Raw genomic sequence first — 18215 nt, forward strand, 5'->3', positions numbered from 1 at the left:
CAGATGTTCGCTGTGGTCACAATATCATAACAGGCCCCGTGTGACTGCTCCCTGTCTACCTCGCCACCTGAGCTCTTAACCCGTCCCCTTGCCTCCCCGCATGTCCACCTCAGTGCTCTCGATTCTTCCAGCGCTCCCTTCCTCTTTCTTAACTCCTGCCTTTTCTCATTAGTGGTCCCTGGCTAGGAGAGCTGCACTTCCTCTCCTGCCCCGTCCCCGCCCTGCCTGACTCTGACCTCCCACTCAGCTCTCAGATCTCAGCTCAGCGTCTCTTGCTCTGGAGAATTTCCTTGACCCTCCCAGTCTGGGCTGTGACCACTGCCGTGCACCCCGTGCCAGCATGCTGTCCTTCCCCATTGCAGTGACACTGACCACAGGGACGGCTTGTTCATTTGTCCCCCCACGAGCCTATAATGAGGTCAGATACTGTCACGATGTCCAGCCTAGGGCTGATAATACAATCTGAACGAATGCATGGGCCCACCCCATCATTCCAAGATCACCCCTCTCCCGGCACACAAACATATGTGTTCACAAACACACACTCGCTCTCACCCTGACCGAGTGGGTCTTTTCTGGGGACGCCCCTAAAGGTCTGGAGACATGGAATGGCTACTGTAGCTGAAAGATGGAGACAGGGGCCTTAGAAGGAGGGCCGCACAGCGCCGCACGGCGGGCGGGAGGCACCGAATGTGCCTTCACTGCATTGTAGGCCAGCTCCAAGGGCCTACAGGCCGCCTTGTTCAGCTTCCTTGTTTAGAAATGAGGAGTCCACATCCCAGAGGTGAGGCGACCAAGGTCACATGCAGGTGGATGCAGAGCCAGGAAGAGAAGCTGGGCCATTGCTCCCTGTCTGTGTAATTGCTTCCCGTCGCGGTGAAAGTTTAGCCGTGTCCTCAGTGAGGTCCTGGCCTCTGCCCAGCGGGCGTGAACAGAACAGTTTCCCCCAGGAGGCACATCGTGGTCCCGTGGCCCAGCCGTGCTGGCGACCTCTGTAGGGCTGTTGGCTGGTTCACAGCCGTGCTCGGAGCGGGGCTGTGAGGCTGCATTCATTACCCGTGGACCTGGTGCTCCTAGAGCAGCTAGAGGAATTGTGCAGGGCCCTCTTGGCAGCGCGTGATTCTCCAGGGCCCGGGGCCAGGCGGGGGCGTGGAGCCGAGGGAGGAGTTTTATGTGCTCTGCCTGCTGACCTGTGCACGGCTGGCACGTTTTCCCCTGCTGCGTACAAGGATGCCCTAAGGAGACCGGCTGCCTCCCGGATCTTGGTTGTTACGTGACAGCTGTATGTTAGACCCTAAGTCTTTCCGAAGCCTTTTCACTGAGTTAGTCTAGAGAGCCAGAGCAGGTGAGGGAGTGGGCCATGAGTAGGCACGGCCTGTGTTCTGATCCCACTCCCTCCCGATGTGTGGGTAACTGCCCTGGACCTCCGTGTACTCTGCTGTAAAATTCGGAACCCCTGTGACTTAGAAGCCTGCCAGTCAGAAATGCAAAAATGTGAACTTTTTTGGGGGACCACACAGGTTCACCCTCCTCTGTGGGCAGGGTCTCGGCTTCCTCCTGGGGTACCGGGCTCTCCACGTCCCAGCCCTGCCCATCGCCAGCCTCGTTCCTTACCACTCCCTGTCACCCAGTCTGGGCCAGCCACACCACTCTGCTTGTCATTCCGCGCATACGCTGTGGTCGGGACAGTGGGAGGTGCAAGCCTAGCCCATCGTGGTGGCGTCTCCTCTCGTTATTCCTCAGGTCTTGCACTCCAGGTGGATGGCAAGGAAGGGGGTGAGCTTATGTTTTACTCACGAGGGTGCTTGTACAGGCGGTGAAAATCCAAGTCAAGGCTGGTCAGGGCGAGACTGTTACACGTGCTCCCCAGGCATCCAGGGACTCCTGTGTGCACACCCCCGGCCTTAAGAAGGAACAGGCAGTTTTATTTTCCTGGCTCACCTTCTTAGTTCTCTGGGCTTCTTCAGGCTGCCCTCTGCTGGACGGTGCTGGGAACAGGGTCTGGGGCCTCTGCCTCTGAAGCACATTTCACTGTTGCTACGGCCCACTGGGGATGGGAAATGTAGATACCGATAGGCAAGCGACAGGGTTTCTTTCCAGATGCCGCTCAGCTAGGCTCATTTCCTATTAATATAGAAGAAATCCTTGGTGAGGCTTAGCCTTTGGCAGGACACCTGGAGTGTTCTTGCTGACTTCTGTTTTTGGCATAAGAAGGGAGAAATCTAGCAGCATCTGAGATATGCTGACTGCAGAAGCCTTTGCTGAAGCTCGAACTTGTAATGCAGCAGCCAGCAGCTCAGGGGAATACTAGCTTCCCCTGTTACTACTTGTGTAGATCCCTGGCAAGTTGGGTGACTGACTCATCCCAGTTTGCCTGGGACTCCCTCAGTTTTAGCGTTCAGAGTCACATGGCCTGAGCACATCCTCAGTCCTGGGCAGGCTGGGATGGTTGGTCATGATCCAAGTTGATTAACTTCTCCAAGCCTTGATGTCCTCAGCAGAGATGGTATTACCTGCGTCACAGGCTTGTTGTGGGGATGTCGTAGGATAGTACAGGTGGAGTGCTGAGCAGGTGTAGCAGTTCCCTAGGGCTGCTGTAACAAAGTATCAGTACCATAAACTAGGTGGCCTAGAACAACAAAAATGTGTTGTCTCAAGTTCTGGAGGCCAAAAGCCTGAAAGCAAAGTGTCAACAGGGTCGTACTCCCTCCAGACCTGTAGGAGAATCCTTCCTTGCTTCTTCCTAGCTTCTGGTAGTTTGCCGGCAATCTTTGGTGCTCCTTCACTTGTAGATGCCTCACTCCAATCCTCCGTCTTCACGTGGCATTCTCCCTGTGTCTCTGTCTTGCCTCTGTGCATGTCTGTCTCTGCATTCAAACTTCCCCTTTTTATAAGGACACCGGTCATACTGGATTCGAGCCCGCCCTAACGACCTCAGTTTAACTTGATTCCCTCTGTGGAGACCCTATTTCCAAATAAGGTCACATCTGAGGTTCTACGGGTTAGGACTTTAATATATCTTTTTGGAGGGGACACGATTCAACCCATAACGGCAGGGTTAACTTTGACTATTATTGGTATTTGTATCATTATTGTTGCAATCGTTGAGAACTCAAGAATATCTAAGGGACAGCCCCAGTATTCAAGAGGAGAAGGTAGGAGGCCCCCGTCATCAAGAGGAGCTGAGTTGGTTGTTGGAATTCATACCTGCGAACCATTTCAGCACAAAGGCTATAGGAACACCCCCTCTAACCTCTGGGCTTTTGCACTGTGTGGTGTAGATGGAGCAGATGCGGAACGAGCTACTTCAGGAGCGAGCCGTGAAGCAAGACTTAGAGTGTGACAAGATTTCCCTGGAGAGACAGGTGAGGGCAGCTGGCCCCATGAACCCTTCCCTCCCCCCCCACCCCCTGCCGCCCATGGCTTTGGATTAGAGCCCCTTGGTTGAGCCTTCTTTGCACAGCACCCCGAAGAACTCTGCAGAGTAACTCACCTGAGAGGTACAGGTGTTTCTAAGGCCTTTTCCAGAGAGGTTATTCCCACAATATTAAGTGTGCTTGTAAGTTTAGCAGCTGGGGAGAGGTAGAATTGCAAGTGTTGTTTCTAGATCCTAAAGAGGGCTAAATTCGAATGAGAGGAGAATAATAAAGAACCAGTGTCCTCAGATGCAGCAGTTGCTAACAAACCTTACTTGAATCACTATTTCTTTTACATGCCATTCATGTAAGTTCTTCACCGAGTATGATGTATGATATTGCTGAAGGAGCCTATTTCTCCTGTCCCGCCCCAATAGGTTTATTTATTTATTTATTTTGGCTGTGCCGCATAGCACGTGGGATCTTAGTTCCCCGACCAGGGCTCAAACCCACACCCCCTGCAATGGAAACCTAGAGTCTTAACCACTGGACCTCCAGGGAAGTCCCCCACCCCAATAGGTTTTGTAAAAGGCCAAGGTCAGCCTCATTTGTCTGACATCCAGTAGTCTTAGGACATGCAAAGATTTCACTCAGGCTTATAAGCAATGTGATAGAATCTCTTCTTTTGGCTTGCCAGGACATGAGTGCAAAGCTTTTCCCTGGATACATCCCCAGGTCTCCTGGGGCCACACATCCTAAGGTGGAAAGCAGGCTTACCTCAGTCACCAACCAAACACTGCCCCACCCTGTGTTCTGCTCTGCTCTGCACAGAGGGTGTGGCAGACACAGCCCCTCACGGCCTCCCTGTCTGATTCCAGAACAAGGACTTAAAGAGCCGGATTATCCACCTGGAAGGTTCCTACAGGTCCAGCAAAGAGGGGCTGGTGGTGCAGATGGAGGCCAGGATCGCAGAGCTGGAGGACCGTCTGGAGAGCGAGGAGAGGTGAGCTGGGCCCAGCCGTGGTGCAGAGGCCCTGGTGGGCAGTGGGCATCACATTACAAAGTGCTTTCACACTTGTATCTCTTCCCATCCTCGAAAGCCTGTGAGGAAGGCAGAGCAAGTACAACCTTGCTGGAAAATTGTTTCCATTTTATAGATGAGAAAACTGAGACCCACCAAAGTAAATGACTTGAGGAAGGTAGCCTGGCAGAATATTGATGTAGCAGGACTAAAACTTGGGACTCCCCACTGCTCAGTTCTTAGCTGCTCCTTTCCCCATGCCTTAAATAGGACAGGCTGCCTTGTAAGCTACTGAGTTTGAGCTGGAATAGAGGTAAGGGGGCTGTCTCTGCTCTGGGGGGCCAGGTATATTCAAGCAGAGGCTGAGTGGCCATCTGTCAGAGATGGGCATGTGGGTGGAAGGGACACAGGATCAGATGACTACAAGTGATTCTCTACAGCTTGTTCTCAGACCACAGCCTGAGGGCCAGTACTGGGTTAAGCTTCACCAGCCTCGGTTCTTTTTTTTTTTTTTTTTTTTTTATAATTTATTTTTATTTTTGGCTGCATTGGGTCTCCGCTGCTGCGTGCGGGCTTTCTCTAATTGCGGCGAGCGGGGGCCACTCCTCGCCGTGGCGTGCCAGCTTCTCGTCGCAGTGGCCTCTCTTGTTGTGGTGGCCTCTCTTGTTGTGGAACAGGGGCTCTAGGTGCGCGGGCTTCAGCAGTTGTGGCACGCAGGTTCAGTAGTCGTGGCTTGTGGGCTCTAGAGCGAGGGCTCAGTAGTTGTGGCTCATGGGCTCTAGACCATGGGCTCAGTAGTTGTGGCTTGCGGGCTCCAGAGCACGGGCTCAGTAGTTGTGGCTCATGGGCTCTAGAGCGTGGGCTCAGTAGTTGTGGCTCACGGGCTCAGTAGTTGTGGCACACGGGCTTAGCTGCTCTGCGGCACGTGGGATCCTCCCGGACCAGGGCTCGAACCCACGTCCCCTGCCTTGGCAGGCAGATTCTTAACCACTGCGCCACCAGGGAAGCCCCCAGCCTCAGTTCTTACTCATGGCCCCTCACCTTCCTAGAAGCAGTGTGGGTGTGTGTGCATAGAGCACTTTACATTTTCCATTTTCAGTAAGACTTTTGGGACTGGGCCTTTCTACTCCAGGGCAGCCTGGAGTAAACTCCAAACATTCACAGCCTGGCAGTCTATGACGCACTGCCTTACCAAGTAAAGCGCAGGACTGGGAGAACTCAGGGCAGGTCTGGCTCCGGCTCAGCCTCTCTCTGGCTCTGCCGCCTTGGGCAAAGTCCCTCCCCCTCTCAGAGCCCCTGTTTCCTCATCTGTCCAATGAGCAGCGCTGTCCTGCTGTACACCTGTGAGTCTCCCTGACCCTGCGTCTACCAGACAGCCCTGGGCTGGCCTCCTGTGGGGCTGGGCTGAGACGGTCCCCTGTTCTGCTTCTCCCGCTCTTCCAGGGACCGGGCCAGCCTCCAGCTCAGCAACCGCCGGCTGGAGTGGAAGGTGAAAGAGCTAGTGATGCAGGTAGACGACGAGCACCTGTCGCTGACGGATCAGAAGGACCAGGTGTGGGACCCTCTGCGAGTTCGTTTGAGATTTAATGTCTCAGGCTGGGGAAGCGAGAGGGAGGGGAGGCCTCGGCGGGCAGGCAGGCGGTGAAGTTGAGTGGACTGAGTCCGCCCTTTCCACTCCACCCCTTACGTCATGGAATGGGGCCTTTGGAGCCCACTTTAGTAGGGGATTTCAGCAAACTTCAGACCCTGAACTTGGCTTTTAAAAAGTAGAATTTTCTGTCTTAGAGTCTCATCTCCACTTTCCCATGAGGCTGGTTGCCCCCTTTGCCATACCTTGGTTGCTTGGAGAGAAGGAGGCTGGACCACTGGCCTCTCCATGCTGGGCTGGGCGACCTGCCAGCTCACAGCCTGCCTTCCCCCTGCAGCTGAGCTTGCGCTTGAAAGCAATGAAGCGACAGGTGGAGGAGGCTGAGGAGGAAATAGACAGACTGGAAAGTTCTAAGAAGAAGCTGCAGAGGGAGCTGGAGGAACAGATGGACGTGAACGAGCAGCTGCAGGGGCAGCTAAGTTCCATGAAGAAGGACTTAAGGTGGGCAAGTGCGGCGACCCCCCCGGGGCTGTGGTGGCCCTGACATTTGAGGGGAGCCGGCTGCTTTCAGAGTGCTCCCACTCCTTTGTGTCAAGCTGACCCCTTGCTGTCACCTTTGGGGTCATCCCATCCTAGGGGTGAGAGTGGCTGTATCCACTCAGGGTGTCACATGTGTCATCCTCATACCATTGCCCCGGTGTCAGCCGGGCAGGTATCATCCCTGTCATCCTGAGGCTCAGAGCAGGTCAGACTAGCTCACACCACCGTGTAGGGAGCAGCTCCTGGACCAGCCCTTAGGACTCCTGGGTTAGGGAGAAATGAGATAAAGCTGTGGCTTGTGTTCTCAGGAGGACTAGGGTATCCCAAACCTGGTCTCCGGAGAGAGCTGCTCTCTCGAGCTCCCCTGCCACGGCCCTAAGGATGGGGGGCATTAGGTGGGGGGTTGCTTTCCCTGCCTCAGGGTCACTGCCTGGGGCACTGGAGTGAGGGGGTGAGTTTAAGTTCACACCCATTCATGGAGCTGGGCCTTTCTTGGAGGCCGACTGTGACCTGGGGCTTTTTGCTGGCTGCCCGGGTAGTTCTCTTATAAATGCCCAGAAGACTGGAGCCTGTTGAGAATCCTGTAAACAGGGCATGTCTATCGAGAACCCAGTCCCAGGCTGGCATTCGGGGGCAGAATTTAAGGGGGCACCAAAAATCTCAATAATCAAGATGCAATATTAAAAAAAAAAATTTAATGCAAACAACCCATGGTAAACAAGATGATAAAATTTTAAATTAAGATGGGATTTATGGCAGCACCCTGCTGAGCCATATTGGAGCTTGAGGCAGAAGGAAAAATCAGTACTGTTGACCTTGCCCCAGCCCTGCCCAGCCCACCCTGTCAGCAGCAGCCTCCTGTGCTCTCAGGTGGGCAGTTTGCTCCCTGTTGCTGCGGGAACTGACAGATGCGGACGAGCTAAGTTCTTGTGCTTACATGCCACTCGCTGGGGTGGAGAGACAGGCGCCTAGAACCCCTTCGCCTCCAGATCGGAGGTGAGCCCTGGTCCAGGTTCAGGAAACATAACGCCTGTCGTTTTGCAGACTTAAGAAGCTGCCAAGCAAAGTGCTGGACGACGGCGACGACGACGACGACCTCAGCACGGATGGGGGGAGCCTCTATGAGGCGCCGCTGAGCTACGCCTTCCCGAAGGACAGCACCACCGCCAGCCAGATCTGAGCCCACTTCCAGGGGCCTGCAGCCGCCCGCAGCGGGAGGCGAGGAAGGGAGCGCCGTCACCTCCTCTTCGCGGACCAGATAATTCCTCCCTGCGACGTCACGTCCTCCTAGGATCTCTATGGCCGCACAGCTCTGGTAGCTTAGACAGCAGCTATTGCAGGGGATGCGTTGAGACGCCTGCAGCCACTTGGCAGGATGGAGCCCCCGTTCTGCACAGCTGTCTGCAGCGCCATCTACATTGCTGCTCCTCTCTGCCCTCCGCGCCCCCGTCAAGAAAAAGGGGCCAAATGCTAGTTCCTATTTAATAGCCATTGCGAAGGGGAGGGGAGGATTCGTAGGCTGTACATATTTTAAATCAGACCTTCTCACGGACCGCTGCTGCTGTTCCGTTTTGGAATGTTGCAGAGGCTTCGTGGGGTGGCTTGTTTGTAAAGTTCACACATCTCTATTGAGTATTATTTTTAAAAATACAAAGCTACTAGATTTTTAAGTATTACTGAGCAAAGGCAAGAGGGAGAAGGTAAAGACCACTCTGGACATCAGAGTTGGAAAAAGGAATTGTCGTGGTGATAAGGGCCAGTTAATCCTAAGAAGAGAAGTTCAAGTGGTCTTGGTAAAGAACTTGTTGATGGAGGGGGAGGGAAAGTCAGAGGTCACTTGTATCCGTGGTCCTTGGTTGCTTATTTTATCTAGAATTTTGTTAAAATTTTTGAACCATGCTGAGACCAATACCAGTCACCAGCTGCAGTTTCTTTTGCACAGGTGGAGTGGGCAGACATGTACGTACGGTTTTTGACAAATGATGTTGGTTTCTGGGGGCGGGGGTGGAGCCCTCCTGTCGTGTCTTTTTGGTCCTTTCCTCCCGCCTCCAAACTACACTCTCTCCGTCCCTGGACGGGGTGGTTGCCGGGTGGGGACTGCGAGGGCTTGGGAGCAAGGTTCGCGGACTTAGGCTTGAGGAAGAGGCAGGTGCTGTGCAGTAAGGGCATGGGGACAGGAAGAAGGGAGAGGAGATAAGCAGGTGTGTGTGAGCGTGGGTAGGAAGGAGGAGGTGGAAGAGGAGGAAGTTCTTGAAAGCTGGGGGGATGTGTAGGCAAGAGGCAGGTTGAACAGGATCTCAGGTTTATGTCAGGAAAGGGAGGAAGGAAGCAGAAGTCAGACAGAGGCATGTCTGTACAAACTGGAAGAATCCTGACTTCTGGGACAGAGGGACAGCGGCCGGCACCAGGCAGGAGGTAACTGGGACTGGGTGAGGTCTGGGCAAGGCCACGTTGCTGGGGTGGAATTTCAGGGAGGCACTGGGAGGGTGCTGGGTATCCCGGCACTTCCTCTCGGCCTTCCTGGTGTCACCTCCACTGTGATGGTCCCTAGGCACACACAGAGGCCAGGTCCAATCACAGCTGGTCAGGGCCGTGGCCAGGGAGGGAAGCCTTCGAGTTGTGTGCATGTGAGTGAGTGTTCAGCTACCTCACAGTGTCCCCGCATATCCTGGTAGGTAAGAGGCCTGTGACCCCAGCGCTCCCTGACAGTTGCCACAGGGAGCAGGGAATCTCAGTGCCCTACCTACCCCAGGTCACAGAGCCCACCCAGCAGGACTCAGAGTGATCAGCCCCGTTTATGGGTAGGTGTCGTCGCCCCCCACCCCGCCACCATGGGTGAGGCCCCCAGAGCAGAAGAGCCAAGCCCTCTTCTACCTCTGCTGGGTGGAGTGCTTCTTGCCTCTGCTTGCTTATTTGGAGTATGGCGAGATTCCTCCCGTTAGCCGTTCATTCGTTTAACATATATTTATTGGACATCCATGATATCCCAGTCTTTGGCACTGGGAACACAGCAGTGAATAAAGTGGATCAAAATCCCTCCCTTCCTGGAGCACCGTCAGGGGAGAGGGGGTGATAGACAACAGTCACACCAACGAACACAGAGGCTGAGCCCCTTCAAACCTAGCGCCGGAGGCCCTCTGTCCTCTTGGGGAGGCAGCAAGCCTGTGGTTGGTTGACTGGCTCATTGGAACCCACCAGGGGTTCTTCGACTCTCATATGTTGTTGAGTTCCCCACTGCTTCCACCACCATTAGGTGTTTGCCAAGAAGCCTGCCCAGCAATGCTTCCGCCCGCTCATCACTACAGATTAGAGATGGGAAAAGTTGGGGGCCCAAGAACTTTGGGAGCGAGTCAGCATCTGTCTTGGTTTGTGAGAAAGTGTCTGCCTCTCATTCTGGCCAGTTCCTTCCGGTAGCCATGAGGCAGGCTGCAAGGAACAAACTGCCTGTGAAAAGAGAACAGAGCTCACCATTCAGAAGATCTGCATCTTTACCCTAACACTGGGGCGTTACAAATGTCAACAAATGCGCCCTCCTACGCTGTAACGGGGCTGGCGGTGAGCTGGTTGCATGCAGTGCACCAGGATGGGAGGAACACGAGCCTGGGAGCTGAGAAGAGAGATGTTTCCAAGTCCCAGCTCATCTTACCATGATGACCTTGACAGGCCTGCACTCAGAGCGGCAGATGACGCGAATGATTGAGGACCAGAGCTCAAGGTCCTTGCCAGCTCGGACACGCTGTCATTCTTTGATTTTATTATGTACACATATATATTTTTCTCTGTTTGTTGCTTTAAGAACTAACCCTACTTGAGAGTATTTTCTTTAGCTAGTTTAAAAAGAAAAAAAAGTATTTTATTTAATAAACAAGTATGTGGCCAAATGCAGTGCTGAAGAGACAATCATCATATAGCTTTATAATTTTTTTTCCTGCTTCTGAGTGTCATCCGACAATGCCGATAGGCTTATTTTGTTGGGTTTCTGCTTTCGGGTATGGTTTGATTGCCTAGGTTTGTCACCGGGAAGAGACATTCTTAGGCAGCTACCTCCATGTAAGTGAATTCCTGGAGAAAGCGAGTTTGCCTTCCAATAAACGGTATCACCCAGCAGGAATCTTGACTCCCGTTATTTCGACTCCCTTGTTTTCTCCAGAGCTTGGCTCAGTGTCTGCCAAGAAACAACCCAGGTGAATGGCTGGAAGCTACCCAAGGTAGGGGAACTTGGGGTGTTCCAGGCTGGGACCCGTGTCTGAAATAGAAGGGTGGGGAGGGGGTGAGTGGGGCACACTGAGAGGACTAATGTCCCTGGATGGTTATGATGTTCTGAGAAATCCAGACTGCCCATTTCCAGAAAATGGCAAAAGGGGAAATGTGTTGATAACTGAGAATAAACAGGCACCCCCTGTTTTTTCCTTGTTCCAAAACTGAAATGGGTTCTCCTGCAATCACAGTTAGCACATAATCTCACTTGATCTATGGCAGGCTAACAGCAGGTATCATGGCCTCCGTTTTATATGAAACAGGAGTCACTTGCGCGTGGAAGGGACCTACCCTGCTCATGGTCCATTCTCCGCCCTGTCCTCTGGAGGCCGATCCCTGAAGGCCATGGGTTCCCCGCATGACTGATGACGACGCTGGTCGGGGTCAGCTCGTGGGAGCAGGTGGAGGTCAGCATTTTTCTGTTGTCACCCCTCTTTTGTGCAGCGTTTCCAGCGGTGATGCAGCGGGACAGGACTGCAAAGGATTCACAGGACTTGGGCGACCATACCTCCTCCTTGTGTCTCTGGTTCTAAAGGTGGTCAGGGCGGCCTGCTGCTGTTCCTCTGTGCCCCTCGGCAACCCTGGTGGGTTCCCCCAACACTGCCGCCCTCCAGGGCATTTCTTCATTAAACCCTTTCGGCCGCCGCAGGGGGCTGCTGCTTCCTGCCCGGAGCTCTGCCCACTGCCCCCTCAACGCCCCCAGTGATGTAAACATCTGGCCCATCCAGCTATCCTGCAGCCCTTGACTCCCTGTATTCTGACTGAACAGAGCTTCTCAAATATAGATGAGATTTTCTAATTTTAATAAGTCCTCAAAGTCTTTGCATAAATTGTTTGCTTTTTTTTTTAAAAGAAAGGTCAGGATTTTGGGGGTGTAATTTTATCATTTGTAAGTAAAAACACCCTTTTGGTACTAGTTGCTTTTGAAACTGTATTTAAGCCTCTTTGGCCCCTGTGCCAGGGTCTTTGTGGTGAGAGTAAGAGATCTGAGAGGTTACCTGTCCCCTGCGCCTGTGGGAGGGAAGTGACTCAGGAGCTCAGAGCCAAAGGGAAAAAGTCCTTCCAGGCCTGCAGCTAGCTCCTTCCCCCACATTCTCGACATTCCTTCTTTGAACTTGTGGATGGTTTCAGCGATCCTGTCTTTGTAGGAAGATAGTCATCAGTCAGAAAGTTTTCTTTTCTAAACTTTCAAATGACAGGAGAAAATGACTCGACAGCAAGTTCCTATCAGCATCTGAACAGCCTCAAATCCAGAAATTCCAGGCTTTGTGGAGGAATCAGCAGGACTTGGTCCTGCTCTCAGACCTGCACTGAAAGTCATCGTGGATGTTCACGTGTATGACCTGAGACCCAGCCTGTCTCCATCTGCAGAGCAAGATTTGAGTGTGTGCCCCATGCCGGGTTTGGTAAAGCTGGAAAGGGTGCAGTGCCCTTCCAAGAGACATTCAACAATGACACCTATTCTGTGGCGGGAGCTTTGCAAGTTTCCTACCGTGAGGAATCTCACTTGGTCTCACAACAGTTGTCAACAACGCCCCGGGGATGGGGCACATGATTCCAGAGATCTTCTGGGTAAACAAAATTAAACAGTTTTACAAGAAAGGCAGAAATGTTGGCAGGTAAGGAATCTGAGGCTTGGGGAGGCTGGGCATTTTCCCATAGGTCACATGTGGAGTAAGCAGCCAGTCCAAGAGCAGAACCTGCCAGCATGGGCCAGGTGCTGTTGCAGATACAAGGTTTAAGGCCCTGTCTAGGACCTTTATAAGCTTACAGTGTGATTACAAAAATGATTATCAAGCTAAGTGGAAATTAGATACAAATATTAAGTCCTTCGTATATTTATGGCACACCAAATTTGTCTGCCCTTGGGCTTTGCTAGCCCTCTGCCTATAGCCAGTGCCGCGGTTTCCCCTGGTTTTCCATGTGCAATTCAATAGCTAAGTGTGTTGAGCACTTACTGCTGTATATTGGGCATTGTTGTAAACCCTCACATGTATCGACTCACTTGATTCCTCTGACCACGCGCTGAGCAGGTGCTCGTGACAGAGGCAGAGGGAGTTACTAACCTTCCCCAGGGCACGTGGCAGCCCATGGAAGAGCCAGGACTGGAGTCTGGGTCTGCGTCTGGAGTTCACACTCGGCTCTAAGGAGCTCTGCTGCTCCCACCCACACCCACTGCCCTGGAGGACGAGGGTCTTCCATTTGATCCCGTGTTAGGGCCTCCCAAGTCCTCCTGGTTCTTCGTCCTTCAGCTCTCCCCTTCATGTGTGAGTGTCTGTGCAACTCAGCAGCCTGCTGCCTGCCTCCACTCTGAGTGCTTTAATCAAAGGCACGGAGAAATCAAAGTTAACTTCTGAAGCCACAGACTGGAACTGCAAGGAAGTGCTGAGGGTTGCCAAGGTTTAGAAGGTATTGGGAGTGGTCATACTGTGCTAGCTGAGACTATGAGGGAATGGAAACTGAATAACCAGAGGAAGCAGGGCAATAAAGAGAAGGGAAACTGAAAAGAGAAGCAGAGACACTGATAGAGTGGTTGAGTTTTAGAGCTTTCTTGTTTTCTGACAACTCTCAGTTGATCAGTGAGTATCCTTTGAAATGTTTTCTTTTCTTGAGAACTTGAGTAGATCTCTAGTCTTTTCAAGCATATAGGTATTTTGGGGGCCATATTATGAAGAACTTTCGATGCTAGGGCAACACATTTTTAATTCTCTAGGCCAGGGGTACCTATTAACTATTTCTGAGATGGAGAATAGTGTCATTAGAAGTGTGTTAAATGAAGATTAATCTAGAAGGAGTATGTAGGAGAGATGGAGAGCCGTTGGCTACTGTGACCTTGGATCTCTCGTTTTGCCATTGATGCCCCCTTGGTGCCGCGCTAACCTGACTTATCTGGGCCTGATCTGGTGGGTGACCTTCGGGCCACCCCACCATCTCCCTGTGTGGAAGGTGCACTTGGGCAGCATCAGCAAGTCCCTGGGTTTGGGTGAGTCTCAGGGAACATTGACCTCCCCAACCCCCAGGAGACTTTGGGATGAGAACCTTCCTCTAGAATGGTATGTAACCGTAATAATCTTCTTGTGTAATGCACCTTTCATATTAGTCTTAAATTCAAAACTGCACTTGCAACCTGAAATCAGTAAGTTGTCCTCAGTGGGACACTATTGACTGTGGTCACTAATAAAACCCCTAACCCCAGAGTAGCTCGTTGAAGAGCAGGGGGTGGTCGGGCTGGAGTCTGGAAACCCTGGACAGCAGTGGGCTGCCTTGTGGAGGTGGCACGTGTTTCTGCTACACTGGGTGGGCCTGGGCTCTGGAGCCCTGCGAGTGGGCAGGGTCCGACCTTTGTGCAGGGATGGAGAAGGTCTGCGGGGCACAGCCAGCTTCAGGCCTGAGAGCTGTGTGCAGGTCATCTTGAAGGAAGGGGACCCCTCTGCCCAGCCAAGGCCCCGGAGTGGAAGGACTCAGCTGTGAAAGCTGACTCCCCGCCTCCTTAACTTGGGGTGTCCGTTGGGGTGGGGGTTATGTATGCCGGATGGGAGAGGTGATAGGTACCCGCCTCGCCATCCATGTACCAGACGGAGGGCATTCCTTCTGAGCCCTACCCAGGGACTGCACAAAGACCGGTAAGTTTTGCCCTGTGGATGGACCTTATTTGGGGGCAGTGGGAATGATTCTTAACATCTAAAATCCCTCAACAGGGTAGCAGCTGCACTTGGGCAGACTCCTGTGGGCCAGGGATCTTTATCTGATTTAATCTGCATCCTGCAAGGTAGGTAGTGTTACCCCCTTTCACATGTTAGGGAACATGTACAGAACGAGACGTCATTTGTCTTAAGTCACCGGCTAGTCAACAGTGGGGCTGGGATGAAGTCCCGTCTGCTGCTCTTACAGTCAGTGTCCCCACACCTTGGCCCTTCCCCCTCGCTGCCCCTCTAGAACAGCTACCACCGACCCCCTCAGCTGAGGACAGTTAGGCACAGGGCTGGGAGGTTTGTCGGCGGTCACAGGGCCTGGCCTCTGGATCACAGGTTTGCACTTGGACTATGAGGCCTGCAAGAAGGGAAAGCAGCCGGCCCGCCCTCTCCTCTCTGCAAGCCCCCTCCCGCCAGCTGCAGGCTGCCGGCCCCGCTAACTTCGTTCCAACTGCCTCTGGCCTTCTGGCCCTCCAGGACAGGCTTGTTTCCTGGAAAGGACTTGGAGCGTAAGATAAACCAGGTGTCACTAGTTAAATGCCCTCCTGCCTTTGAAAGGGCCAGGCTGGTAAGCCTGCCAGTCCAGCTCCTTGGTTTGCTTGGTCCATCCCTGGGATTGGCCGCCTTGCCTTTCATCAGGTGCCAGTCGTTCCCGGCCTATCCCTGGGAGTGAATATGGGGTTCTTTGGAGACAGGCACAGTGCTCCCTGCAGAGCTAGGCGAGGAAACAGGATCTGAAAAAGATGGGTGACAGGGTCCCTCCGGGGCTCCTGGCACCTCCAGAAGGAGACAGTCTTTGTGTTCCTGTGCACTCTCCCTGGGCAGATGTATCCTGGCGTTTAGATAATGAAGAACTAGAAAACAGAACTGGCCTCCCCTCGACTCGCCTGCCGGCTTCTCCTATGACCCAGGTATTGTTCCTGATTCACACATGGCTTCCTAACCAGCGTCATTTTCTGAAACAACTCACTCTACTACCACCTCCCCTTCATGGAAATTTAAAAAAAAATTTTTTTTTTTTTTGTCTGTGTCATTGCTGCTGGATTCTAAAATCAAGGTACAGAATGCTCCTGGCCTTCCAGTCTAGGCCCCATGGAAAGGTTAGGTGTGCCCAGTATAACCAGGTTAGTCCACGCCTGTGATGGGCAGAGGCATGCAGGCAGGAAGCATCGAGCTCTCCCTGCTGGTCATCACATGGTCAGCACATCGGAGGACTGCCACTGTATATCCAGAGCTGCTTCCCAGATGTTAAGAGGCCTGGTGTGGAGTTAGTCCCTGTGACTTTACTACCAACCTCAGCAACAAAGATATTTAGGGAGCATCAAATATGGGGAAGACAGAAATAGGCAAGATAATGCAGCATGGCACTGGGTCTTAGAATTTCCATTTGAAGACTTCTGGTTTATTTTGTTGAGAAATTTGTGTTCCCACCACCAAGAATTAATAGTAGTTCATATTTGGTCATATCTGCTTCACAATTTTAAATAAGAGAAAAGTTTCCCCCTTTGTCTCTCATTCCCTGCCTCATTCCCTTTTCTCCTTCCCAAAGGCAACCACTATTCAGAGGATCAACCAGTTTGTTGCATGAGCATCTAGGATAAATGAATGACTGGAGGTGAGACTATTAGAGAATTGTTCTAAATACTCTACGGGAAGTCAGGACCTTAATAGCTGCACTGGGGAGGGATGAGACCCCACAAGGGGGACATAATTGCCTAATGGTTTGAAGACTAAGCTGTTTCTAAAGGTGAACCCAGATAGAGGCAGAGCCTTGGCTTGGCTGAGTTGGGATGTCCAGGCTTGGGTGGTCTGAGCTTAACCTTCCCTCCACGGTGGAGAAGAGACCTTATGCTGCCCCAGAGATATTCTTTCCCCTTCCTTACCCAGCATACTGCTGCCTTTTGTCCCTCAAATATGCTGAACAAATATTGAACAGTATTGATCTGAGGGAACACCTAGTTATTTGCCTGTTTGGGAAGGGGCGTTTTGAGTTGCCTGTGGTGCTCGCATGTCTTAATTCCAGGCTCACAAAGACCAGGGTCTCACTGGCTCCCTCCCCTGGCGAACAAAGAGCACAGCATTCTCCGTCATCCCTGGGAACACCCAGCTCTGGCCTGGAGTTGCCATTGTTCCTTGGCTGCTGCCTTTGTGGGCCCTTGTGCTTGCAACCTCCTGGACGGTCACATGGGTGAGGAGGGATGTTGTGCACCTCATTCAGGGCCACCTGGGTGCTAGTGGCCATGTTTGTTTAGCCATGTTCTATTTGGACCCTTGATGATCAAAATGTGAACATCATTTGGTAAACTTTCCTTTTTTTTTTTTTTTTTTTCTCTCCTTTTTGGATTTTATTTTAAAAGAGCTTAGTGACATGGATCTTATTTCATGAGATACAGTAAGGTACAAGTCATGGAAATTTTAAAGTTTGGGTAAACTTTCCTTTTAACTTCAACATTCCAGGAGCTGGAATCCTTACACACCAGGAATAGCACTTTGAACGTTTGTCAATAGAGGCATGCCTTATGGTGTCTGTTCTTCCTTAAGTATACATTTCCTAGCCAGAAGTTTCTAACAATAGGATCATACCTCAGTTTGCCAAGAGGCCTCACCCATGCTCCTGCTTGGCAGGTAGAGGGATTGAAAGATGTCCCTTCTTTCTTTACATATTTATTTTTCCATATAAAATAGAGTAACCGTATTAACAAAAAATTGGAAAATAACCCTGCCAGCCTAATGCAGCCATCCTGAGCATTTTAGCACATTTCCTTCCAGTCTTTTTCCTATGTATTTTTTAATACTTTTTAAAAAAATTAATTTATTTTATTTATTTATTTGGCTGCATTGGGTCTTCGTTGCTACGTGCGGGCTTTCTCTAGTTGCGGTGAGCAGGGGCTACTCTTCGTTGCGGTGCGCGGGCTTCTCATTGTGGTGGCTTCTCTTGTTGTGGAGCATGGGCTCTAGGCACGCAGGCTTCAGTAGTTGTGACACGCAGGCTCAGTGGTTGTGGTTCAAGGGCTCTAGAGCACAGGCTCAGTAGTTGTGGCGCACGGGCTTAGTTGCTCCGTGGCACGTGGGATCTTCCCAGACCAGGGCTCAAACCTGTGTCCCCTGCATTAGCAGGAGGATTCTTAACCACTACACCACCAGGGAAGCCCCCTATGCATTTTTTGTTTTGAACGTTGGGGTGCGTGTATCTTTTTTTTTTTTTAAATATATATTTATTTATTTATTTGGTTGCACCGGCTCTTAGTTACAGCAGGCAGCCTCCTTAGTTGCGGCACATGTGCTCCTTAGTTGCAGCCAGTGGGCTCTTTAGTTGCAGCAGGTGGGCTCCTTAGTTGTGGCATATGAACTCTTAGTTGTGGCATGTGGGATCTACTTCCCTGACCAGGGATCGAACTCAGGCCCCCTGCATTGGGAGCACGAAGTCTTACCCACTAGACCACCAGGGAAGTCCCTCCTATGCTTTTTTTTAATCATAACTATACCCACAGTATTGATGTGAGTTTATATATGCTTTTCTGTCACTTAACATTAGAATAAGCATGTTTTCTGATAATAGATAACCTTTGCCTCTTTAAAAATGCTGCATAACAACGAATTGCACGAGTCGCATCAGTTAATTACCATCCCTATATTACTGGATGTCTAGTATCCTAAATTTTGCCTTCCTACAGTGAATATTTTGTATCTGTAGTTTTTTCTGTATTCAAATTATTTGTTTTGGCTAGATAACCAGAACCGGAATTACTGGGGTATCAAGT

General features: G+C 51.7%; 1 protein-coding gene across 3 annotated transcripts in view; it reads left to right on the top strand.

The window, feature by feature from the left end:
- The window catches only part of CGNL1 (cingulin like 1), a 153004-nt gene extending 142388 nt beyond the window's left edge, over positions 1 to 10616 (top strand). For all 3 annotated transcript variants that reach the window (XM_068552321.1, XM_068552331.1, XM_068552340.1), the window contains exons 15-19: positions 3282 to 3365; positions 4235 to 4359; positions 5821 to 5929; positions 6303 to 6466; positions 7550 to 10616. In XM_068552321.1, coding sequence (XP_068408422.1) covers positions 3282 to 3365; positions 4235 to 4359; positions 5821 to 5929; positions 6303 to 6466; positions 7550 to 7685 — 618 coding nt within the window. In that variant the 3' untranslated portion in view covers positions 7686 to 10616. The remainder of the gene's footprint in view (positions 1 to 3281; positions 3366 to 4234; positions 4360 to 5820; positions 5930 to 6302; positions 6467 to 7549) is intronic.
- Positions 10617 to 18215: the final 7599 nt, after the last annotated feature.

Source organism: Eschrichtius robustus, chromosome 1, assembly GCF_028021215.1.
Source record: "Eschrichtius robustus isolate mEscRob2 chromosome 1, mEscRob2.pri, whole genome shotgun sequence".
NCBI classification, from domain to species: domain Eukaryota; kingdom Metazoa; phylum Chordata; class Mammalia; order Artiodactyla; family Eschrichtiidae; genus Eschrichtius; species Eschrichtius robustus.